Source organism: Schistocerca piceifrons, chromosome 6 (genome assembly GCF_021461385.2).
Source record: "Schistocerca piceifrons isolate TAMUIC-IGC-003096 chromosome 6, iqSchPice1.1, whole genome shotgun sequence".
In the NCBI taxonomy this organism is placed as follows: domain Eukaryota; kingdom Metazoa; phylum Arthropoda; class Insecta; order Orthoptera; family Acrididae; genus Schistocerca; species Schistocerca piceifrons.
The window spans coordinates 29,771,050-29,798,462 of NC_060143.1; the positions used below are offsets into that span (position 1 = coordinate 29,771,050).

General features: G+C 40.9%; 1 protein-coding gene across 1 annotated transcript in view; it reads left to right on the top strand.

Moving 5' to 3' along the window:
* The window catches only part of LOC124802831 (dynein axonemal heavy chain 2), a 1,031,222-nt gene that overhangs the window by 419,543 nt on the left and 584,266 nt on the right, over window positions 1–27,413 (top strand). The window contains 4 exon segments of the mRNA XM_047263843.1: window positions 9,619–9,746; window positions 9,853–9,942; window positions 10,062–10,191; window positions 10,277–10,439. Coding sequence (XP_047119799.1) covers window positions 9,619–9,746; window positions 9,853–9,942; window positions 10,062–10,191; window positions 10,277–10,439 — 511 coding nt within the window.

Consider the following 27,413-nt stretch of genomic DNA (forward strand, 5'->3'; position numbering starts at 1 on the left):
AGGATAAGAGTGGAGAAACTTCAGGATAAGGAAATCAGGCACAAGTACATAACAGCGATCTCAGAAAGGTACCAGTTAGTTGAATGTAGTCAATTACAGTCATTGGAAAAGGAATGGACAAGGTACAGGAACACAGTACTAGAAGTGGCTAAAGAATGTCTTGGAACAGTAGTGTGTAAAAGTAGGATGAAGCAAACAGCTTGGTGGAATGATACAGTCAAGGCAGCCTGTAAAAGGAAAAAGAAGGCGTATCAAAAATGGCTACAAACCAGAACCCAGGTAGACAGAGAAAGTTATGTTGAAGAAAGAAACAAAGCCAAACAGATAATTGCAGCATCCAAGAAGAAATCGTGGGAAGACTTTGGAAACTGGTTGGAGACTATGGGTCAAGCTGCTGGAAAACCATTCTGGAGTGTAATTAGCAGTCTTCGAAAGGGAGGTAAGACGGAAATGACAAGTATTTTGGACAGGTCAGGAAAACTGCTGGTGAATCCTGTGGCTGCCTTGGGCAGATGGAGGGAATATTTTGAAGAGTTGCTCAATGTAGGTGAAAATGCGATCAGTAATGTTTCAGATTTCGAGGTAGAATGGGATAGGAATGATGATGGAAATAGGATCACATTTGAGGAAGTGGAAAAAATGGTCAATAGATTGCAGTGCAATAAAGCGGCTGGGGTGGTTGAAATTAAGTCGGAACTCATCAAATACAGTGGAATGTCAGGTCTTAATTGGCTACACAGGATAATTGAAATGGCCTGGGAGTCAGGACAGGTTCCATCAGACTGGACAAAAGCAGTAATCACACCAATTTTTAAACATGGAAACAGAAAAGATTGTAACAACTATAGAGGTATCTCTTTAATCAGCGTTGTGGGTAAAATCTTCTCAGGTATTGTTGAAAGGAAAGTGCGAGTATTAGTTGAGGACCAATTGGATGAAAATCAGAGTGGGTTTAGGCCTCTTAGAGGTTGTCAGGACCAGATCTTTAGCTTACGGCAAATAATGGAGAAGTGTTATGAGTGGAACAGGGAATTGTATCTATGCTTTATAGATCTAGAAAAGGCATATGACCGGGTTCCTAGGAGGAAGTTATTGTCTGTTCTACAAGATTATGGAATAGGAGGCAAACTTTTGCAAGCATTTAAAGGTCTTTACATGGATAGTCAGGCAGCAGTTAGAGTTGACAGTAAATTGAGTTCATGGTTCAGAGTAGTTTCAGGGGTAAGACAAGGCTGCAACCTGTCTCCACTGTTGTTCATATTATTTATGGATCATATGTTGAAAACAATAGACTGGCTGGGTGAGATTAAGATATGTGAACACAAAATAAGCAGTCTTGCATATGCGGATGACTTAGTTGTGATGGCAGATTCGATTGAAAGTTTGCAAAGTAATATTTCAGAGCTAGATCAGAAATGTAAGGACTATGGTATGAAGATTAGCATCTCCAAACCGAAAGTAATGTCAGTGGGAAAGAAATATAAACGGATTGAGTGCCAAATAGGAGGAACAAAGTTAGAACAGGTGGACGGTTTCAAGTACTTCGGATGCATATTCTCACAGGATGGCAACATAGTGAAAGAACTGGAAGCGAGGTGTAGCAAAGCTAATGCAGTGAGTGCTCAGCTACGATCTACTCTCTTCTGCAAGAAGGAAATCAGTACCAAGACTAAGTTATCTGTGCACCGTTCAATCTTTCGACCAACTTTGTTGTATGGGAGCGAAAGCTGGGTGGATTCAGGTTACCTTATCAACAAGGTTGAGGTTACGGATATGAAAGTAGCTAGGATGATTGCAGGTACTAGTAGATGGGAACAATGGCAGGAGGGTGTCCACAATGAGGAAATCAAAGAAAAACTGGGAATGAACTGTATAGATGTAGCAGTCAGGGCGAACAGGCTTAAATGGTGGGGTCATGTTACATGCATGGGAGAAGCAAGGTTACCCAAGAGACTCATGGATTCAGCAGTAGAGGGTAGGAGGAGTCGGGGCAGACTGAGGAGAAGGTACCTGGATTCGGTTAAGAATGATTTTGAAGTAATAGGTTTAACATTAGAAGAGGCACCAATGTTAGCACTGAATAGGGGATCATGGAGGAACTGTATAAGGGGGGCTATGCTCCAGACTGAACGCTGAAAGGCATGATGAGTCTTAAATGATGATGATGATGATGATGATGATGATGATTGCATGAAATTTTAAAGAATTTGCAGAGGTAAAAATGCATTACATAAACATTGCGTATGGTTGATTTTACCTCATACATTGCAGTGAATGAAATGTAGATAAGGTATCAAAATTTTATTTTGAGAGCGAAATGATATCTCATTTTGTTCTCAATTTATTGGGTTTTATATCCATTGAATGGTTGGGGGACTATTGGTGATCTGTGGTTGCTGGTTTATACACTATCTGATCAAAAGTATATGAACACCCCTGGGTTGTACAATATCAGACACTAGATGTCACGAGAGGTGGCTGTGTGCTGGTATAAAAGGAGGTGAGAAGTGCTGTGTTGTCAGTAGGGAAGCAGTAACAGCAGAGTGGATCGGTCAGGAGTGATCAATGTCTTTGAATGTCGACTAGTCACTGGATGTCACCTGTGTAAAAAAAACCATCAGGAGCACTTCGATCCGCCTACTGTGTTAACTGTCAGTGATGTGACTGTGAAGTAAAAACATGAAGGAACAACCACAACTAAACAAGTGCCAGGTAGACCTCGTGTACTGATGGACAGAGACCATAGAGCGTTTGGGAAGGTGTTTGTAAAAAATGACATGACAACAGCCCCTCATAAGCCACACATTTCTGCAGTCAGTACTAAGTGATGCTTGAGGTGACACAAAGAGTGATGCCATTGGACAGTGGATGACTGAAACAAGTTATTTGGAGTGATGAATCATGCAATACCCTGTGGCAGTCCGTTTTAAGGGTTTGGGGTTGTTGAATTCCTGGAGAATGTTACCTGCCATCATGTGTTGTGCTGGCAGTGAGTTATGGAGGATGTGGTATGTTACAGGGGTATTTTTTGTGGTTAGGGAGTGGTCCCCTTGTTGCACTTAAGAAAACACTAAATATGTAAGAATATGAACACATTTTATAAAATTTTATACCGCCTACAGTAGTGAATAGTTCAGATTCAGTGATTGTTTGCATCAGTATGACAATTCATCATGTGATACAGCAGCATCTGTGAGGCAGTGGTTTATGGACTGATCTCCCCAGAGTTATGATCTGAAGCTGATGGAATACCTTAGGGATGAATTAGAACATTGGTTTCATTCCAGATCCCAGCGTCCAATGTCAGTACCTGCCATTTGTCTACAGACATTCAGACACTTCATTGAAAGTTTCTCCAGCAGATTTGAAGCCGTCATAATGGTGGAGTGTGGACACACACCATATTAATGACAGGTGTCCAGATACTTTTCGTTTGATAGTGTATATACTATTGCATCTGTAACCCTCCAGTTGGAAGTGACTGGGCATCATAGGATTCTGTATGTTGACTGGATGACAGGAACAAGGAAGGCATGTCAAGTGCAATTGCTAGGAATATTCATTGCAAATTTATATTATTTGTCATTGCCAAATTCAGTATGAGCTGCCATTATGATATTCTGCACTTACATGTTAGCTGATGGTGACTGTGGCTTATAAGTACGTCCTGTTGTCTCCAAGGTAATGCTTACAGTGCATGGTAGAGCTGCTACACAAGCGTGGTTGGCCTACAAGACAGAAAGAGTATAACCTCCCTCATGTTTCATGTTGGTCCACAGCTTTGCTTTCTTGACAGGTTCTGTGATTTTTCTTTCAGTGGTAAGTGACACTCTGGCAAAGACACTCAACTGTTTCAGCTGAGTGGATCTGGCTCAGTATTCTTTATGTTGTGCCACTGCTGATTTCATACACTGACCAAGCTGTGTGTACTACTTGTGCTCCCCATTACTTATGCTTATAGGATACCCTGTATCACAGAATTCTGTCCTGTGATACTTATTTAAGGTGTCTTTCATGTCTCATGTTTTGTGATTGCTGTAATGCAGTTTCATTCCCCCTCAGCATAGAATCTTGTCCGGCCTTTACGGATGTCTGCTTGTGTCCGTGTATCTGTGGATGGATATGTGTGTGTGTGTGCGAGTGTATACCCCTTTTTTCTCCCTAAGGTAAGTCTTCCCACTCCCGGGATTGGAATGACTCCTTACCCTCTCCCTTAAAACCCACATCCTTTCGTCTTTCCCTCTCCTTCCCTCTTTCCTGATGAGGCAACAGTTTGTTGCGAAAGCTTGAATTTCATGTGTATGTTTGTGTTTGTTTGTGTGTCTATCGAACTGCCAGCACTTTCATTCGGTAAGTCACATCATCTGTGTTGTCTGTGCATGTTCACTTCCTGAACAATGTGTTTCCAAGTTTCCCATTGTGCATCCTTTAGACCTCAACGTCCAGCAAAAATAGCAAATCATCCTTTTCTGTTTCCACTATGAACTATGTTTTACAATGTTGTTGTAGCTGGTAATAGCATTGTGTGTTTTCTTCTCTGCACAAATGATGAATGTGTGTCACTCACATATCAAAACTAACATTTATGGTGCATGAATAGCAGAAGAGAGTGATGCTTCCATAAATAATTCTCCAGCTATTGGTAACAGTGGGGGCCCGATTTCCACACAGTGTATCTGATAATAAAATTGACATTCCAGTTGAAGGAAGTATTCAACAGACAGTGCCAGACAAAGCCACAAAGATGTCTTAGTTTGTTCATTAAGAACTTCACTTAAAGGTATGTTGGTGAATTAATATCATTAACTTTGGGCCTTAATGGGTATGCTTCCTTTTTTACCTTAGGTGCTCTGTAGATCCTTGGTATGTACTTTGTAGATCCTTGGTGTTGTTGAAACTTAGATGATGGCTCTTCTTGCTGTGTCACATTGCATTGTGAACTCAGTTATAGCATGCATGTGTCTAATTATCTTAGCAGTAGAGTCACTCGTATGTTCTTTATACTTGGGGTTTTTGATGAGGCCCCTCATTCTGGCATCATAGTCCACTGTGTCATAATAATGAACATTTTGCCCTTGTCAGCTTGTAATACTGAAATTTCCCGACAGTTCTTCAGTTCAAACATGAAATTACATTTTTCTATATTAAAACAAAGATGAGGTGACTTACCGAACAAAAGCGCTGGCAGGTCGATAGATACACAAACAAACACAAACATACACACAAAATTCAAGCTTTCGCAACAAACTGTTGCCTCATCAGGAAAGAGAGGAAGACGAAAGGAAGTGGGTTTTAAGGGAGAGGGTAAGGAGTCATTCCAATCCCGGGAGCGGAAAGACTTACCTTAGGGGGAAAATTTTACATCATTCAAAACGGGAAGCCCACAACTTTAGCGGTCAATGTTACAGATCCACTCTCACCAAAAAAGTGCAAACCTATAACTTTGAACATACATTTCTGTATTACTGGCCCATAACTTTTGCATCATTCAAATTCCATTTTTCCTTAGAGATATTATCTTGTGGCATCTTAGCTCATGGCTGGGTACTGATTGTGCTTTGTCTAGTCTTCTCTGCTTCTGCCCGTAGTATTATAGGTCATGTAGTGAGGCTACCACTGCCTATATCATTTCTTATATTATTTCTTTTGTGGGGACCTAGTTTAGAGACACTGTGAAGTTGAGCCCTTTGGATAGCACTTCCACACCTGTGTCACTGAGGGTATTACTGAGGATGTTCGTTGTTGTTTGTCCAAGACAATCTTACCCCCTGTGAACATGGTGTATTACTTTCACATTGCAGGAGTCTACAAGCTTAGACGTGGCTGTGGCTTGGTCTGTTTTGATGAGACAGGTTGCCTTATAAATCACAAGTGGTATAAGAGGGTTGATCAACAAACAAAGTCACCAGCAGCAAATCATAAAGACCAGTGTGTTTGGTGCATACAATTTAAACAAACAAATGTCTTAATCAAGCAGCCAATTGCCACTAAACAAAAAATCAGAGAAGCTTATGCATGAAGCTTACGTATCTTGACCGTAATCTTCCTTCCAGTGATGCTCAGTATTCTACAAGGGGCATTCAGTAACTAATGTAACATATTTTTTTCTGAAAGCAGGCTTTTTTCCTTCAGGATTCCAATACACCAAATTAATGCTCACTCTTTTGCTACAAAATTCTATTTTTAAACATATCTCAATACAATGTGATGGCCTTATGCCACCTTACTATGAGGATCTGAATGCTCCCATGGTACCACTTTAGTGGTTTTCACATTGGAGGTAATGTCTGCAGCAATAACCTCCCTGTCATCCATGTACTGCTTTCCATGGAGTGCATCCTTCAGTGAGCCAAACAAATGGAAGTTGAAAGGTGCGAGATCCGGGCTGTTGGGTAGGTGATCTGGGCTGTACTGTGGATGAGGAAGAACAGTCCACTGAAGTTTTGTGAGCTCATATTGAGCTCGTAATTTGCAAGCTATTCTGCACAGATGGTACATTGTTACTCTTTATGATCTGTGTGAGGCCTTGCTGTGTGAAGGAGAAAGAGAAGCTCATTTGTATTTTTGTGGTAATGAACATGCTGAAGTTGTTTCATCAATTTCTTGAGGGTAGCGCAATACACATCAGAGTTGATCGTTGCACAACAAGTGAGGACATCAAACAGAATGACCCCTTAAGAGTCCCAGATGGCAATCGCCATGATTTAGTGGCTGAAGATGTGGTTTTGAAATTTTTCTTCGGAGGATATGTGGTGTGGCACCATTTTCTTTCCTGCTGGAAGTGATGAACTCATGTTTCATTACCTGTGGCGATGTTTGACAAAAAATTGTAACGATTGACCTCGTAATTTGCAAGCTATTCTGCACAGATGGTACATTGTTACTCTTCATGATCTGCTGTTAGGCAGTGAGGAACCCTGTGGGTGCACAACTTTGAGTAACCCAGCTGATGGACCAGTGTGTCAGCACTACCAACAGAGTCATCCAGTTGAGCAGCTAGGTGTGTGATTGGAATGTCTGTATGTTCCAACATTGCAGGGCACCCGGGAGAACTGATGGGTTTGCGCGACCTTGTTGCAAAGATGACAGACGCCTCACTCAATGACTCACCATGCTTTTGTTCACTTCAGAGTCTCAGTAGACATTCTGCAAGCAACTATGAATATCTGTGGTGCTCTGGCTTTCTGCCAAAAGAACACAGTGACTGCTCTCTGTTTGGAACGCACCTCCTTTACAGATGCTACTTTGAAGGCTACATACAGCTCCGCCACCTATCGGAGCTTCATGAAACTATAGGGGTGAAGTGGGAATATTCTAGATGTCTCACAACAACAAATTCCACATTCTTTCAACTGAAATTGGCCGAGGGGAGGGGGGGGGCTGGAAGACATGTTGCACTACTTATTGCATACCCCTTGTAGTATATTAGGGGCCTTCGAGAAGAAAGTTACACATTACTGCGAAAGGCCAGGTAACTTTTATTGCATGTTTCACTACACTTTTCAAAAAGATGAAAATCACATGGCACAATATCTGGACTTTTCGTCACATGATTCCAAACTTCTTGTTGAAAAGGTTGAAATGAAGCATTGTTGTGCTAGAGAACAATGCATAATTTTCCATGTTCCTTTTTCTTTATGCAGTTGTGTAGCAATGTCAGTTTTGCATAGAATGATTTTTTTATTAATGATTGTGCCCTTTGCATAAACTCTGTGTATTCAACTCCTTCATAGTCAAAGAAAATGGTGACCATGACCTTCCCTACTGGTGGTGCAACTTTGCATTTCCTCCACAGAGACGAGGAGGTGCATGTATTCGTTAGACACTCTTGTAATTGCAAGTGTGAAATGATGGATGCATGTCTCATTGCCTATAATGATGTCGATTAGGAAATTATTTTCACCCACAGAGTAATGGTCAGGGACGTCCAGAGATGCCGTGACATTGCATATTTGTGCACAGGTGACAGTGATTGCAGAATCCAGGGTGAGCACAATTTCTTATACTGCAGGTGACCTCAAACGATGGAATCAGCACAGCCTATTGATTTATGCAAATGCTGAACAATGTCTGCAGTAGTCACTCTACAATATCTGCAATTAGATTCCTTGATTACCTGCACATTTTCATTTGTGGTTGATGTTGACAGTCTTCCTTCACGATCTGCATCACCCATGTGTGTGTGTGTGTGTGTGTGTGTGTGTGTGTGTGTGTGTGCGCGCATGTGTGTGGCCTTGGTCAGATTGTTGGTACCATTTCACTATAGCAGGATACTACATTGCATTTGGTCCATATACCTCCAGCATTTTGTTGAGAATCTGTGTGTAATTTAGATGTTTTACCCACAGTAATCATACTGTCCCACATACTTCAGTTTAATTGTATTGTCCCACATACCTCAGTTTTGGAGTAAGCTCCCAGTTGCTGTGCTATTTCACTCACACAATGTGATTCATCTGGTATCCATACCACATCATAATTATGTGTGCAGGAAAACCAGTACGTGTACTCTCTTCTGAAAATGTGCTCTAGAATGGGATGAAAAATGTTACTTTCTGAAGTCCCTACATAGTTATCATCAATATTACCATCATCATTAGCACTATTATCATCCTGTTCTTGCTCCATTTCAGAGTTCGAGCCCTTAGGCATTTAGATTCTATAACATTTTACTTTCTGCCTTACTTATTTTTAGACTTGGATGATTCCTCTTGGTGGCCATTACTTTAGAACTTTACACTGTTCGATTACTGCTTTAATATTTGAAAATAATAAAACTTTTTATAAAGCTGTTTCTTGTTTTATACTTTTTATGTTTTAAATGAGAAGGTGTTCTACTGCACTGAGGTTTCACGCGAAAAAAATACAACATAGACATATAAACCTTTGTACATTGCCGTTTTGAGGGTCTGGGCAATTTCTGTTGTGAGAACAAATGGGTTTGTGCAGTGATGAAGACACTGGACTCACATTTTGGAGGACAGCAGTTAAATTCCATTCCTACGTCCCAGTGTATGTTTTCCAAGGTTTCCTTAAAGCAAATACTGGGCGGTTCCTTTGGAAAGGAAAAACAGCTGCTTTCCTTCCCCAAATTCTCTGATCAAAGCTTTCAGATTATTTTCTACAGAATACTTCATCAACAACATCTTAAACCCCATCTACCCTGCTTTTTTCCTTTAGTTTGAGAGGATTACATTCTTCGAGTATGATGTAAAAAATTGAAGATTTGTGCAAATCTGAGTTAAGATTTTTGTGAAATATAATACTAATCCTCACCTTAGACTAGTGCATATTGACTGTAAAGCTGTTCAGAAGAAGTCAGTGTATCTTACAATAAAGCTTTCAATGTCCCACAGCATTACCGGTTGAAAATATTGAAAATATTATTTAATATTTCTACTCTTCCTCCTCTGCTTCATCCACTTTTCCTGCTTTATTTGTTAAGAAATTTTCAGAGTGGAACTTTTTACTCTACAGTTGCTTGTGTGCTGTGACATTTTATGTCTTGAAACATGTTCTATCTGTAGGCACACTAACATCTGTCACAAAGATTATGTGCCTGTCTTGTACCGATACTTTTGGATGAATGTTTTGAACCATTTTTATATTTTGTTTCAGAAAGGACTATGCGTTGCACTTTAAGAATTCAGTTGAAAAACTGCAGAGCTTCACTCAGAAAAAATTTGACAAAAAGAGATGTTTGGATAAAAGATTGGCCAGGTCAAATGTGTATTACTTCCAGTCAGGTGAGTTTTTGTCACTGCATTAATTACATTCCATCATAGGCCACGATTAGAAAGCATTTCAGATGAGGAGTATTTACAATGGAATGGAAATATTTTGTATAAACAGATCCAGTGGACTACAGACTGTACGCGCACATTGATGTATTGTAAAGTTCTGGAAACAAGAAGCCCATTGAAGAAGCTCAGACGAAAGCAGGTATTCCATATTTGTCAACCATTTCTATAACTTTTATTGTCTGATTTATTTGGCTATTATTGTAGTGGTTATTTTTAATTTGAAATGTGCTGTGGCTAATTATGTGTCTGCACTTTTAGAATCAAGTTTTGGGCAAATTCTCAGACGCTATCAGGGGCAGCCTTACAAAAATACAAAGACTCAAAGTAGTAGCATTGGTTACTATTGAAATTCATGCAAGAGATGTGATTGACAAGATGTACAGATCCAGTAAGTAGTTAAATGCTTCTAAACAATAAAAAAATTAAGAATTGCTGTGGAACAGATATTTAATTAAATGTTGTAATCCTTTTAGATTGCATGGATGTAACAGCATTTGAATGGTTGTCCCAGCTACGGTTTTATTGGGACCGTGAAATTGATGATTGTGTTATACGTCAAACTAACACATATTTTAACTATGGATATGAGTATCTGGGAAATTCTGGCAGACTTGTGATAACACCACTCACTGACAGGTATCAGATTTTCTTCAAAAAGTGCATAGATAGACCTTTTTATATATTTAGTTCTGTATGTACAAATTGTTATGATGTTGCTGTGCTCTCTCTCTCTCTCTCTCTCTCTCCCTCTCTCTCTCCCTCTCCCTCTCCCTCCCCCCTTCCCTCCCCCTCTCCCTCTGAGTGTGTGTGTGTTTTAATAAATTACTATTATTGTTCTTTTTGCATGTTTACCATCTACAGTATTTCACAAGAAAATACTTTTTTATTCTCAAGGACGGCATGAAAACTGTTGAAAACCTTTCTTTTCTTTTATCTCTCTCTTGTTACATCTTCCTTATAATTCCTGGTGAAATGATGACACCAGCTGGCTATCTGAGAAGGTAAAAATCTGCTGCATGACAAATTATTTTGCATTTTTATTTATTTCATAAATGAAAAGTCTCTGTGCGTAAGAGGAGAAAGGCCTATGGAGACTGAGTAATTTTGCTCATAATGACAAGTGCTGATTATCAATATTTTATGTGCACAATCAAACAAACCACAGAGAAACCACATAGCAACTACAGTAACCATTCCTGACTGTAATTACTGAGCAGTCCAATGATTGACGAAGGTCTGTGTGAATGATATCCCAGTGACTTTTCTGTGAGGTGTATCTGTGTTCTTTGATTATCTGAACAAACTTTTGGTTGAATTTAAATAAAATTTATTTTTTTGGTACAATACGATGTTGCCAACAATTATTCTAGTATGTAAGAAGAGTTTGAGCCACTCATGTATCTGAGAGTCTGCAGTGGGATACTGTGTCAGGTGCTGCCCTTCATCCATAATTTATAGCAAATCTACATATACATCTATACTCTGATACATGAGGTGCATGGCAGAGTGTACATCCCATTGTACCAGTTATTATGGTTTCTTCCCATTCCATTAAGTTATGGAGTGCAGGAAGAATGATTGTTTGAATGTCTCTGTGCTTGCAGTAATTATTTTTAACCTTATCCTCTCAATCCCTATCTGAGCAATATATAGGGGATTGTAATATATTCCTCGTCATCATGTAAACCCGGTTCTTCAGATTTTCTTAATAGACTTTCTCAGGACTGTTTACATCTATCTTAAAGTCTTCCAGTTCAATTTTTCAATGTCTCTGTGACACTCTCCCACAGATTAAACGAACCTACTATCGATAAAACTTGTCCACACAATAGCAGTGTTACCTGGTGAGGAATGGGTGCTACACAAACTCACACATGGTGCATGCAATATCAGTGAGTGTGCTGTTCATCTGTTGTATGAGGAAGGCGTGATCCATCTGAGTTTGACCAGTGGCAGATTGTGATGGCCCAAAGCCTCAGCATGAGTATTTCAGAGTACAACTTGTCGGGTGTTCACGAGGAGTGCTGTGGTGAGTGTTTTCAACACATGGTGAAACCATATCCAGACGTGGGGTTTGTGTGGCCACCCCTCATCACAGATGTCGGATGTTGTAGGCAGGGCAGACTGCTAAGAAGGACAGGTGGTGAACTGTGGTGCAACTTACATCAGACTTTATGCTGGATAGAATACAAGTCTTATGAATACACAGTGCACCAAACACTGAAATGGGCATATGACCATCAGCACTGGACATTGGATCAGAGGCAGAGCATTGCATGGTCTGATGTATCTTGATACCTTCTTCATCTTGGCGATAGGACGGCGTGAATTCATCATCTTCCAGTGGAACAGCTCCTTGACACCTGTGCTGTGGGATGAAGACAAGTTGGCGGTGGCTCCATTATGCTCTGGCGAACATTCACATGGGCATCCATGGGTCAAATTATGTATCGTACACTGATCAGCCAGAATATTATGACTACCTACCTATTAGCTGGTATCGTAGATTGGTTGCAGACCACATACACACCTTTATGACAATAATGTTTCCCAATGGCAGTGGCATTTTTCAGCAAGATAATGCAACATGTCACAAGGCCAGAAGTGTGATGGAGTAGTTCGAGGAACACAGTGGCATGTTATAATTGATGTGTTGGCTCTCCAACTCACCAGATCTCAACCCAATTGAATTGCAAGGATCCCAACAAACTTCCCCAGACCACACCCGAAGTTACTTCTACACCAGATGATGACTCTCCATCCAAGATAAGATGCTGCATCCTCCCTACTGAAAAGTCCTCAATACAGTCACAAATTTCACTTGACACCCCATATCATCATACTTTTGACAATAAGAGTAGATGTGGTATTGAATCAAGTGCTTTCTGGATATGAAGAAATACTGCATCTAACTGATTGCCTTGATCCAAAGCTTTCAGTATGTCATGCAAGAAAAGTCCGAGTTGGATTTCATGTGATCGATGTTTTCGGTATGCAAGCTGGTTGGCAGTGAGGAGGTCCTTCTGTTCAAGATACCCATTATGTTTGAGCTCAGAATATGTTCTAAGATTCTACAACAAATTGCTGTTAAGGATACTGGGCAGTAGTTTTGTGGATCACTTCTACTACCCTTCTTGTAGAGAGGTGGGACCCGTTATTTTTTCCAAGAACTGGACACAGTTTTCTGTTCGAGTGATCTACAATAGCTTATAGATAAAAGAGGGGCTATCTCAGCCACAAATTCAGTTTAGACTCTGACAGGGATTCCATCTGGGCCTGGAGCGGTGTCTAGTTTTAATGATTTCAGCTATTTCTCAACACCACTGACACTAATACTTATTTCATTAATCTTTGTGGTGATAAGAGGATTAAATTGGGGCAGTTTTCCTGGGTTTTCCTTTGTCAAGGAACATTGAAAATGAATTTAAGCATTTCAGCTTTTCCTTTGGTACCCACAATTTTAGTTTTTGTCTCTTTCACTAGGATCTGGACACTAACTTTGGTGCCACTAACAGTCCTTGCATATTACTAGAAAAGATTACTTGATAACATTCTGCTACAGCAGTCATGGAAGGCATCATGCACTGCTCTCTTGACAGCAAATGCATTTCATTCAGCATCTCTCTATCTATAGCCCTGCGGTTTGTTTCGCACCTTTTATGCAGTAATCTCGAGTTCTTTACACGGCTGTATATTGTGGAGGTTCCCTCCTATTTTGAACTGTTGTACTAGGTAAATATCTATCCATTGCATGGTCAACTATTCTTTTAAACTTGAGCCACAGTTCTTCTACATGCTCCTGCCCTGTGCTAAAAGTCTTAAGTTCCTCATTGAGATATGACACTACTGACTTTTTATCTGGTGTACTGAACATACAAATATTTCTGCTTGTTTTAGTTGTCCTTTGTAATTTGGTAATCACTGTTGCCACAGCCACATCATAATCACTGATACAAGTTTTGATGTGGACATCCTTAAAGAGGTCAGGTGTATTTGTTGCTATTGGATCCAGTATATTTCCATCATGAGTGGGGTTCCTAACTATCTGCAGTAGGTAGTTTTCAGAGAAGGCATTTAGTAAATTTTAGTAGAATGTCTTTATCACACCCACCACTGACAAAACAGTGACTTTCCCCATTAATTGGTGGATGATTAAAGTCTCCACCAATAATTACAATATGATTGGGGAACTTATGTACAAGTGCACTGAGATTTTCTCTAAAGTTTTCGGTTACATCAGAAGATGAGTCTGGTGGCCGATGGGTCCAGTTATCATTTTGTGCCCAACCCCAAATCTTAGTCTTGCCAAAACAATCTCACCTACAGCTTCAATTTCCGTCTCACTGGATTTGTGTTTCTTGTCTACTGCAACAAATACGCCACCTCCATTTCCCATTTGCCTATCTTACACACTTAACTTTTCCCCAATAATCTCACTATTGTCAATTTCAGGTTTCAACAAGCTTCCTGTACCTAGTATTATATGAACTTCACTGCTTTTCATGAATATTTCAAGCTCTGGCACTTTGTTTTGAATGTTTCAATAGTTTACCATTAGGATTTTAATACTCCCACCTGTGGGAGGCATTTCTTTTGACCTTTCACTGTCACTTTTGTGTTTCTTACAGCTGTCATTATGTGTATTGGATGGAGAGTCATGCAATCTAAGAAACTCTTTTGTACACCCCACACACAGGCAGCTACCTGAGTAACAGCCATTGATGTGTAGTGCACGCCTGACCCATTTAGGGGACCCTACAGTTCCCAAACCTGTGCCACAAGTCTAGTAAGTACAGCCTAGTTTTTCACAGAACCTTCGAAGTTTCTAGTTCAGTCCTTTCATTCATCTCAGAACCACAGTCAGTTCTGGGGACAGTGCTGCAAATCATTAGCTTTGCTGAAACTCTATGCACAAGGCTGGTCTTCTCTGCCAGTCACTGGGTTGACCGAAGTACCACCTCAGAGCCTAGTTGACAGACATCATTTTCCCCAATGTGTGCCACAATCTGCAGTTGGTTGCAATCTGTTCCTTCAATGACACCTGGAATAGCCTCTTCAACATGTTGAATGAGGCCCCCAGGCATACACACTGAGTGCATCTGGTGTCCTTTCCTGACCCTTGCTGGCTTTCCCTAAAGGGTACCATCATTCACTGTGTATTTCAACTGCCAATGATTAATAGACCCCTACTCTTTTACATTTGCCTCCTCTTGACACCAGACAAACAGGTGGAGTGAGTCCCACTGGCTCAGTTTCAACTGCAGTGAGAGACAGCACCTCAAACTTGTTGTCAAAGGGATCGGTACATCACCTTGAGTCCCCCTGGTCCTCGTCCACCCTGTACTGGACGCCTAGATCTACCATTGACATGGCGCTCCCAGTCAAGTGAATGAATAATGACAGATCCATACTTTCTGCAGAGAAGATAGCATCCAGAGGAGAGCATAGTACTTGAGGTATCTCTGACACCAGTATCACAGGCACACGACACTTGGGAGCTCTTCCAACATAGCTGATTCACAACAGCTGCCAATCATTCGACAGCAGTCAGGATGATTTCCAGCTGCTTACAAATATGAACCAATTCATCCCATGTTTGAGAACAGTGTTCACAGTGGGGCTGCATCTTGGTTAGTGCATTGTATTAGAAGGCAGCGAAAAAATAACTTTAAATTAAGCCTGCTAATTATCTTTTAATCTGTTGAGCTAAAAAGTTGCTAATTTCCTATAATAACTGAAGCAAATAAACAAAACAAGATTTCTGTTAAGACAACACAAAAGCCCGTGGTAAAAATTCCTACTTTCCCAAAACATTTTGAGGTTAATTATAGTCGTTTGCAAACTCAATTTATTAAATGCTGATAATATTTAGGGCTACTCCTCTTTAAGGAAAAACTAGCTGTAACATAATATATTAGTTAGAATATCTGCTACGGTAACTAAATCACAAATGCTGATTTACTGCAAATTGCTCATAGATTATATGAAGGGACTATGTTAGCTTCCAAAAATTCTCAAAAATGCACATTTATTTGCATTGATATACAATGAATTTCAGGAGTAATGTATTCTTTGGCAGAACTGTGAACCACAAACGAAGATATGCTACTAACTAAATTACATATCCAGAGCACTTGTAATGGTAACTTACGAAATTATAGTTTTGTGAGCATCTGAAAATTCTCAAAAATAACCTGTTTCTCACATAATTGTAAAATGAAATAAGAGAATGATCGTTTTGAATGAGGATAGGCTTACTGTTCTCAAAAATGTTAAAAGAGCACAATTAAGTTAAAAATTTTAAAAGAGCACAATTAAGTTTAAGTCTATAATTGACACTAAAAGTACAAGTATATCGCAGCACCTGCAGATGTTCAAAATTTCACAATATATCACAGTACAAATGGGTACTGATACAATCAATGAAAGATTATGCAGAAGCAGTGCAAACAGTAAAATAAGTGTATCTAGAACTTCAAATCGGCAGACTGTTCTTGTACATACAGTCTCACTCACTGTGTCTTCAGACCACGAGTGGCCAACCGGGACCATCCAACCGTTGTGTCATCCTGAGGGGAGGATGCGGATAGGAGGGGCATGGGGTCAGCACACTGCTCTCCCAGTCATTATGATGGTATTCTTGACCGAAGCCGCTACTATTCGGTCGAGTAGCTCCTCAGTTGGCATCACGAGGCTGAGTGCACCCCGAAAAATGGCAACAGCACATGGCGGTCTGGATGGTCACCCAACCAAGTGCCAACCACACCCAACAGTGCTTCACAGGAACACAGGCAGACAGTGTTTGTTGGTAATGAGGATCACCCTGTGGCTAAACATGCCTTGGTGCACGACCAGCACATCTTGGCACAGTGTTACACCGTCCGGCTTATCTGGATACTTCCCACCAACACCAACCTATCCGAAATCTGGAGATGGGAACTTGCTCTTCAATATATCCTCTCTTCCCGTTACCCACCAGGCCTCAATCTCCGCTAATTTCAAGTTGCCGCCACTCATACCTCACCTGTCATTCAGCAACATCTTTGCCTCTGCACTTCCGCCTCGACTGACATCTCTGCCCAAACTCTTTGTCTTTAAATATGTCTGCTTGTGTCTGTATATGTGTGGATGGATATGTGTGTGTGTGCGAGTGTATACCCGTCCTTTTTTCCCCCTAAGGTAAGTCCTTCCGCTCCCGGTATGGAATGACTCCTTACCCTCTCCCTTAAAACCGACATCCTTTCGTCTTTCCCTCTCCTTCCCTCTTTCCTGATGAGGCAACAGTTTGTTGTGAAAGCTTGAATTTTGTGTGTATGTTTGTGTTTGTGTTTTTCGACCTGCCAGCGCTTTCGTTTGGTAAGTCACATCATCTTTGTTTTTTGATATATATAAAATTATGTATACAGAGAAAAAATACAGGGAAATCACTGGAATCCATACAGCTCACAAGAGAACTAACAAGAATGGGGAAAGATTGATAAGCTTTTGCGAAAATTTCGGCCTCGTAATTATGTCAACACAATTCAAAAAACCCAACAAGAAACTGTATACTTGGAAGTCGCCCAACACAATGTTGGGTGAATTCCAGATAGACCATGTGGCCATCTCCAAGAGTAACACAGCAGAAATTCTGAATGTGAAAACGAGAAGAGGATTTTTTGACTCAGACCACCATCTCCTACAGATAAAGACCAGATTACAACCCTATAGAAAAAAGCCAAAACTAAACAAAGTGCTGAGACCAGACCCCGAATACATAAAACTCAACAAGGAAAACATCTTACAGGAAATTACTCAGACAAACACCACAAACGGGACAGAACTTGTGGACGTCCTCAAATCCACAATGAAATTGGGTTAACCCCCGAGAAGGAGAAAACACAGGTGGTGGAATATAATATGTGACCAAGCAATAGAAGAAAGGACCAATGCCTGGAAAAACTTCAATAGTCACAAAACATCAGAAAAGTGGCAACAATTTCTAGTAATCCAAAAACAAACATCAAAAACTATTCGGAGGGAAAAGGAAATTATGACAAACGGCAACTAGATGAGCTAGAACAAGATTTTAAGAAGAACAACACCAGGAATTTTTATAAGACGTTTAAAAAACATATTGCAGGATACCAGCCACCCAATCTTTGTTTCAAGAAACTGGATGGTTCACTGGAAACTAACACGAAGAATAACTGCGAAATCCTCGCAGACTATTTCAACAAACTTCTCAACTGTGAAAGAACTACAGAGGATATTCACTACGAGACGTCTACACCAAATCCTGACGCTAAACCGCCAACCATCAACGAAATAGAACTGAGTTCAGGAACATCATCAAAAAACATAAATTTGACACCACAACACAGAAGAGACCAGGATGCAAATGGACAGTGGAGCGAAAGAAACAACACAGTGAACACATGAAGAAAATTTGGGCTCAGAAAAAACATAAACAATCATCATAAAGGAATTCAAGTTCAAACGCTCTCTTAAATGGGAATAATCGAAAATAATAATAATAATAATAATATGTATACAATGGGGCGGCCGGGATGATTGGGTTTGTGAATTTTAGGAAGTAGGTAGGAGGTAAGGGTGGACAGCTCCACTCCGCCCAAAACCTCAAAATTCCAATCAACACAATTTGGAACCACAACACCCCAATTCAGTAGTTAATCTTTCCTCCAAACCTCTCTCCCAATCCGAAACCTCTGTCCTATCCAAAGGCCTCACCTTCAGCCCTACTCCCAGATTCAAGCAAACAGCCCTCGTCAAAGATTTACTGTCCTACACTCATACTCTCTGCTGGAAATATCACTTTGCCACAAAGAAAAATAATCCTAATCCTACTCCTAATGATCCAACTCCCCAAGACACTATCCAAACTGAACCCTGCCTGGAACAGTTCCATCCTCCGTCACAGCGGGACCCACCTCCTCTTCCTCAAAATCACCCTCTCCAAACCTTCCAGGAATTTCTCACTTCCAGCCTTGCCTCTCAATCCTTCTTGAAAAAGCTTAATCCTTCTCCCAACATCACCACAGCTGAAGCCCAGGCTATCCGTGATCTGAAGGCTGACCAATCCATCGTCATTCTTCCGGCGGACAAGGGTTCCACGACCGTGGTACTTGATAGACGGGAGTATGTGGCCGAGGGACTGCGTCAGCTTTCAGACAACACTACATACAAAGTTTGCCAAGGTAATCCCATTCCTGATGTCCAGGCAGAGCTTCAAGGAATCCTCAGAACCCTAGGCCCCCAATAAAACCTTTCACCTGACTCCATCAACCTCCTGACCCCATCGACACCCCGCACCCCTATCTTCTAAAATTATGTATAAATAAACGTATGTATTGCATGGATTTTTCACTTAGCTCATTCTGTGCACATTTCTACACTGGTGTGAGTTTGTCTTAGTTAAAAGTACTAAAATGTGCAGCACCAACAAAGCACATCTTCTGCTTTTGCAGCTGACAGTGGTTGGACCTGGTTAGCGATTTTGTGTAGGACCAGAATTCTCAAGTTGTCGGCAGATCTTTAGCTAAGGTCGGATGACGGTAATTATTGTATGCTTTGTGTATAGATCTTTTCACAGACACACAAATCTCTACCAACCTTTGCCTGTTATGGTTTGCACATTTTTGAAACAAAAGTGCAACAGCCTTTGCTTCCTCAGCATTTCCCAGATTTAGTTGATAAACCGTTGTTGGTCTTATCGTCAGTAATCCACTTACCAGAGCACGATTTACAGTCTGTTTAAACTTTGCCCATAATTCCTCTATGTCCATCACGCTAAATGATTGCGATTCACTGTTTATGTGAGATGCTAATGACTGTGTATCTGCTTCTTGTATCAGAAACACTCTCCTAGCTTTCTTGATTGATTTATAACCCTTCATAATCATCATCACTTTGATGACATCGTGATCACTAGTCCCCATCTCCATACTGATGCTATCAATAAGGCCTGGCCTGTTTGTAGCTACAATTCAAAGATATTTCCATTGTGTATGGGTTGCCAAACTTGCTGCTCAAGGCAGTTTTCAGCAAACATGTTCAGATATACTTGGCAAGATTGTCTCTTTATACCCCCTGCAGTGGATTCGTAGAAGTCCTAGTCTCTACTCAGTAGGTTAAAGTCACCTCCAATTAGTAATGCATGATCAGGATGTTTACCCACTACTGACTGTAGACTTACTTTCAATGATTCTAGAACTGTCATAGCAGAATCAGGTTGTCAGTAAAAACATCTAACAATTAACTTGTTTTTGTCCTGACCACCTATATGTGACAAGATAACTTCACTGCCACACTCAGGTTCCACCTCAATAGAGATTTTGTCAACTGCAATGAACACTCCCCTTCTAAGGTATCTAATCTATCCATTCTATAAATATTCCGTGACTCACTAAATATCTCAGAGCTTTCTACTTCAGGTTTTAGCTGGGTCTCAATCCCAAGAATAACTTCAGTGTGAGAACTTTGTTGGAGTGCACTAAATTTTGGGAACTTTGTTTCAAATACTTAGACAGTTTACTGATAAAATTTTGACAGTTGAAGTGTGTTTACCCCTCTGAACTTGGTTTGGTGTCCCACTGCTACCCAAATAACTGCTTGCTTTGTGTAGTGCACCCCTGACCTATCAAGGGGAGTCCTACAAATTCCCCATCCGATAACACAGGACTAGAACTCTGCAGATAAGGCCTTCACAGAGTCAGTGAAGCCTTTGCTTGAGACACTCCACTCAGTTGCAAGCCAAAGAACCCTGATCAACTCTGGGAGTGACCCGCAGCTGACTGGAAAATGAGAAGAGTCAGCCACTTACCTGTAAGTGATTAATGTTTGGTTGACAGATAAATACAACAGCACAGAGTCTTAACTGGCATTCATGCTACCAGTTTCTGCTGGGATAACGAATAGTCTCACCACATAGACACCAAACACATCCACTTGCATCCTGAATCACTAATTGCTCAGGATGATTTGAGGGAAAAGGAAATGTGTCGTGCAAGTGGGAGGAGATAAGATGTATGGAGCAAGAAAGGGATGAAGTGATTATGACAGAATGTGAAGCATGCAGCTCTCAGTGGATATAGCAAATGGGGCCTGAGAATGTGGCATTTACAAAAAGAGGATGAGAGAGACAAAATGTGGGGCAGAGGAAGGGGGTTAAAAGATTTTAGCAAGAAAATAGGGGTGGAAAATGTAACAGGAAAGAAAATTGTGAGAATTTAGGTTATGCTGGGGTGTGGTTGGGAAAGGGGGGGGGGGGGGGGGGGCAGGGGTGCAGAGAGGCAGTTCCAACTACATAGGTCACAGGAGCTAATGTAGAGAGGATCCAAATGGCATGGATAGTAAAACGGATATTAAAGACACTGGTGCCATGTCAGGCAGTATGTTAACCTACTTATCACAGAAGCAAGCTGCCCCTACAATGGTAGTAGTAAGAAGGTGACCAGCGAAGACGTTCTCTTCATGATAACTCAGTGCTAATAGTCCTTGTGCTATTGGTACAAATGGTAAAATTATTCTTCCATGCTTTTTCAGTTGTTATGAGCAGCAGTCACTTGGTCCAGGAAAGTGAGAAGAGTAGGAACCAAGGTAGCATTTAGGTTGGCGAGGTATTCGACAAGCAAGATTTCAAAAGGAAGATCAGACAGGTAGAACATGGAGTATGTGATGTTCAGCATCGTGGTCACAATTGTGACCAAAATTTACAGTCAGTAATTCCCAAATTTACTGTGGCCTACCTCATGATCTCAGTGCCTATGGAAGGACATGTGTAGTTGCAGAGGGAATCTGCTCACTTCGCTATATCATTCTACTCTTCTTTCCCACTTTCCTCCTTCCTTTCAGTGTGTCTGCCAGTAGTGGCTCTGAAAGGGCAAAGGTGTTCCACATGTACCATTGTGGTTCATTTTCACTAGAGATGTCATTTCTACTTCCTGGTAGTGACTCTGATAGCATGTGACAAACTCCTTTATTTTGCCTCTTGGAATGTGTGGTCTAGTTAGAACTTCATTTTTCCCTCTTGGAATGTACAGACTATTTAGCATTAACCATTGATCAATGTGGTATTTTGATAGTATGGCTTTTCTTCATAGCATTCCTTTTAGACTTCTTAAAGCTTTAGTCTTTGCCTTCTGAATCTGCATCAGACAGCTTTTACCCTCTTTTTGGTTCTCCAGATGGCTGAAATATTGTCCCTGGGAAGTGGATTGAGTGACTCAAAAGGTGAAAACATGTTTTGTTCAAAGACAACCTCATAGGACAGAAGATCTGTGTTCTTGTGCACCTTGATGTTTTATGATGCTACAACATAGAGCAACAATGCGTTCCAGTTATTATGGTGGCTGTTCACATGTTGATTTAGCATTTTGTATACGATTCCATGCATCCACGCTGTCTGCCCATTGGCCTGTGGATGTAATGCAGTTGTTTGTAACTCCTGGATTCATGGAAGCCAACATAACTGCTACATAAGTTCAAACATAAAATTTGTGCCTTGGCATTTTACAAGAGAATCCAGTGTTCCAAATTTTAATGCTCAATTGTTGAACACTACATGCCACTTTTTCGGCTTTCTGGTTGAGCATCGCAATCATTGTTCATAACACAATAAGTAATCAGTGATGGTCAAGATGTTGCGACTTCCTGTTGATATTTGTCCACAGGGTCCAAGAATGTCCATGAAAATAAGTAAGTAACTACCCTCTGCATGCAAAGTATGCAATTTTTCATGTATTTCGATACATCTATCTTTTTTGTGGCACACATCTTTCAAGCTTGGTCTATTTATACAGTAGCCCATCATCAGCATGGAATTATGTATGTGTTGTGAACTACGGACAGTCTGGGTCATCACCCTGTTCTTTCTGCAATTTTTCTGGAGAAATTCCAACATGTTCTCTTGGGCACACTTTCTGGCTGAGGCCATGAGTGTTACCGTGATGGTGTATAAGTCCAGAGTAAAATTTGCTAACATATAATGTCCATCAGGTCAGATGCCTCATTAGATCCTTTAGTCTCATAAGCTCTGCTGCATGATCTGTTACTACTTTGAAGCATCTGCCATAAAAGTTGCAACAGAAATGCACTAGATGATGAAAACAGTGAAGCACTCAGAAGATGTGGTCAGATGTCAGTGTAACTTTGTACATGTAAACACCATTGGCAGATAACTGAATGATTAGAGCAGGCATTCTTTGTGGCCAGTAGAAAGACTGCCAGAGTCTGTTAGTGCTATTCATGCTTAGTGTTGTTAATCAGACTTGTAGTGTATGTGAGGAGCATGAATGCCATCAGATATTGAGTGTTAACAGAGATGATATGTACTCACGTGAAACAGCGTTATCAGCACCTGGCAGAGCTGAAATGGTCTTCTGCACCTGCTTTCCAAAAACCTGGAACATTCTGTGTCATCCTTCGCCATTGGTCAGAGACTAGCATCAGCCCTAGTAGGGAATTATCAGCCGATGCATAGGCTGCTGTTTACACCATGGCAGAAATGATTGAATTTGGAGTAGTGCCAAGTTTGGGAAGCATGGACTGCTGATGAATAGCAGTGCATTGTGTTCAGCGATGAATCATAATTCTGCTCAACCTAAGTTTTACTATCATTGGGAAATATGGCAGCATCCTGGGAAGAGTGTCATTCCTCCAATGATTTGGAGAGGTGCAGTGGTGCTACTTATACTGTTATGGTGTGGAGAACCATTGAGTGTGACTTCAGATCACAGCTGGTAGTGATTGTGGGAACTCTTACAGCACAGTGATTTGTCATGAACATCCTGCATCCCTATGTGTAACCTCTCATGTGATAGTGTCCTGGTGCCATTCTTAAACAGGACATACTCATTCATACATGCCACATGTCTCTGTGGCTTTATGATATTTAGGTACTCCTGAGGCCAACCGATCCCCAGACCTGTCCCCAGTAAAACTTATAGAACTAGCTCTGACATCAACTTCATCCCTATGCCAATGTGCAGGATTAGAACAATAGCTGTGGACCAGATTGTGACAGGAGGGGATCCAATGGCCCTGTGACACCTTTCCCAACTGAATCACTGCATGCATCCAGGGCAGAGGGGAGGTGCATTATCATACTGATACATGAGTTCATACTGCTGAGTTCTTTGTAAATTTGACTCGAATTTGTAAATCCCAGAAATAACATCACGCACTCTCTCAATCATGAAGCTTCATTTTGTTTGCTCCTCCTGTTCTGAGTGCTTCAGTTTTTTTGTCAGATGCTGCATATGATTCCACAAGTCAGGCTCTGTATCTCTCTTTTTTGCAGTGGAGTAATTGCTCTTAGCCTTGTTTAATTTTCTAGAAGCATAGGCTGTCTGATGTTGTGTTGTTTCTTCTTTCTGAATTAATACACACCCTAAGGCAAGGCTGCTCCCATTGCAGGGCAATAGGAACTACTTCTGGTAACCCAGAAAAGCAAGGATGGGAGCTGTGGGCATTAAGTCATTCAACCACACAATGATTTCTGTAGAATCCAGTCCAGTGAAACTCTACCTCCTCCTTCAGATGGTGTGTGAGGGGTATCATCACTTCTTCAAATTTTGATACAAAAAAGGATTTTCTTGTATTAGATGTAGGAAATGCCCATATGGCTTGTACAAGTTATGGTTGTCTTCCCATAACATTGTGATCTGGCTTAGCTGTTGGTCTGAACATTGGGTTAATGTATCAGGGGCAGTCGAATGAAAATGAGACAAATGGAAAAAAAGTAAGTACATTCTTCATTATTTCAAAAGTAACTGTCAAAACATTTAATACATTTATTCCACTGTGAGACAAGATGGCCCATGCCTTCATGGAAAAATGTTTGCAGTTGCCTACTATTATGAAGCTTCCCCCTATCACTTCTATAAACCAATTATTATTCATGTGCATTTTTTTAGGTGTAGTAACACTGAGCTAGTGCAGCCATTTTGAGTGAGAAGTAAGTTTGAAATATTAATTGAAATAAACTCCAGTCTGGTCACTGACATCAACTATCCCATCAAAGGCAGGGCTACCTATGAAACCAGTCATGTGATGTACAAGCTAAGCTGCAACCACTGTACTGCATTCTATGTAGACACAACAACCAACAAGCTGTATGTATGCGTGAATGGCCACCGAAAAACTGTGGCCAAGAAACAAGTGGATCACCCTGTTGCTGAACACGCTGCCAAGCATGATATCCGTCATTTTAATAACTGCTTCACAGCCTGTGAAATATGGATCCTTCCCACCAACACCAGCTTTTTCTGAATTACGCAGGTGGGAACTTTCCCTGCAACACATCCTACATTCCCGTAACCCTCCTGGCCTCAAACTTTGTTAGTCACTGTCCTCACCCATCCAGCCCCTTTCCTGTTCCAATTCCAGCAGTGCACAGCTGTTGTTCCACCATCACACCCAGTCTTTTTATTTCCCTCCTTTTCTGCTACTCCCCTCCCCCCCCCCTTCCTCAGCTCTCCCCTGCCCCCCCACCTAACCTGCAGCACTTCACTGTCCGCCACCCCCACCATACTATACCACCCCATCCCCACCCCAGTCTCTCCTCCTTACCCCCACCCAATCGCCACTCCCATTATGCACTGGTGCTGCTGCTCACAGTGTGGTTTCAGTTGCTTGAGACTGCAGTCATGTGTGTGAGTTGCATTTGTGCGAGTGTGTGGTGTGTGTATGTGTGTCTGTTGGTTATTGTTGATGAATGCCTTAATGGCCGAAAGCTTTAATTGTGAGAGTCTTTTTGTTGTGCTTATCTGCGACTCAGCATCTCCGCTATATGGTGAGTAGCAACTTTCCTTTTCTTATATTATTACATTCCATCCTGGATTTTCCATTGTTTAATTAAAATAAAATGTGCTTATCTGGTTGTTGTAGCTCCTCTGGTTATTGTAGCTCCTCGTCAATTTTTGCAGCTTTTTGAAGGTTTTGTCCATGTGATATTGTTAGGTTCATTTATGTTTGACAATTTGGCCACTCCATGATTAAGTTTCATCATCATTCTTTTATGTTTCTGTACAGAGTTACAAATTGGCCTCTATTCTGGTACAGTCAACTCATTTAAACAAAACAACTTCTCCATAGCTATTTCTCATGACAACACCACAATAGTTACTTAACAACTGCTACTAACTCAACAAGAAGTGCAAGAATACAAGATATCACAGTTTCAGTGATATTATACTACATCAATATTTTATTTACATCCAAAGAATTTTGTACACAGTTAATTATTTCTTTTACAATATTGTCAAATTGTTACATAGAATGAATTATAAAACAATTAAAAATTCCAAATATGATCACAATTTTGAATTAAATCAGAAACATGAAAAATAATTATGTTTTCTGGAGAATAAATTTTATGCTACTTTCTTGTCTTATTTGTGCTTATTAAAATATAAGACTGTTAGTTACATTATTACAATTAAAATAAATACAAAGTGGCAGTTTTCATTCTGTTGAATCATGTCGTGAATTTAAGGAGAGTATCATATTCTCCTATTCCGGTCTCAGAAACTGACATACGGCCGGGAGACTGGTGTTTTGAACACATGCCCCTCCATATCTGCATCCAGTGATGCCTATGGGCTGAGGATGACACGGCGGCTGGTCGGTACCATTGGGCCTTCTTGGCCTGTTCAGGAGGAGTTTTTAGTTTTGTTCATATTCTGCTATAGCGATGCAAATAGGTGCACTGACCAGTTCTCTGGTATCGGGCACCGTGGAGGTTGAAGGCCTGCCAGAGGAGATGGACTTATTTGGCCATTAGGAGGCACTGTGACCGTACAATGCTGTGCTCGCATGTTGAGAGCACCATTGTTACACCATGTGAGCACAGCAGCCAACAGTGTTCCACGTGGCCAGTATATACATAGATGGCAGCTAAGTAGGCAGCTGGTCAATTCAGTGCCTGTGATTGATGTTGTCAGATCTATCTTTGCTTTACTAGGACTGATTGATGATTACCTTGCTTCTCACCCAGTTACTATCTTTGGTCGCACCTGGGATTTGTTTCTCCATAGCACATTGTTGTCAACTGGGTTGTTTGTCCTTGTCTTGGTCAGTTGTCTTGTGTATAGTCTATGTGTCAAGTTTTGCTCACCTACCATTAGTTTTGGTTACTTCTGCAGGCTGCTCTCGCACCTGGTGGCTTCCTCCATTTCTGCGACGTGTGCACCAGTATTTGACTACCAATGGATATAGCATATTCCATTACACTATAGAACCTTGATTGTACTAAGGCATTCAGCTCTTTGTCTGAAGCAACTCAGTGGTCATGACTGTCTTTCTTCAGGGTTCCAAAAACATGGAAATTGCATCAGGAGAGATGAGGACTGTATGTAGGATTCCAGGGTAACTTCCACAGCCTAGTCAAAACAACCTTGCTGACATCTTGGACACCCACCTTCCATACAGTCCCAATCTTGACCCTTGGGATTTCCACATTTTTTGAGCCCTAATGAAAGGTATTTATGCCTGCCAGTTTTCTACGGATGAAGAGGTGCATGCCTGGGTACAATAATGGTTCCGTAGGTAACTGCAAAAATTTTTTCCGTGAAGGCTTTGACCATCTTCTCTCAAAGTGGGATAACTATA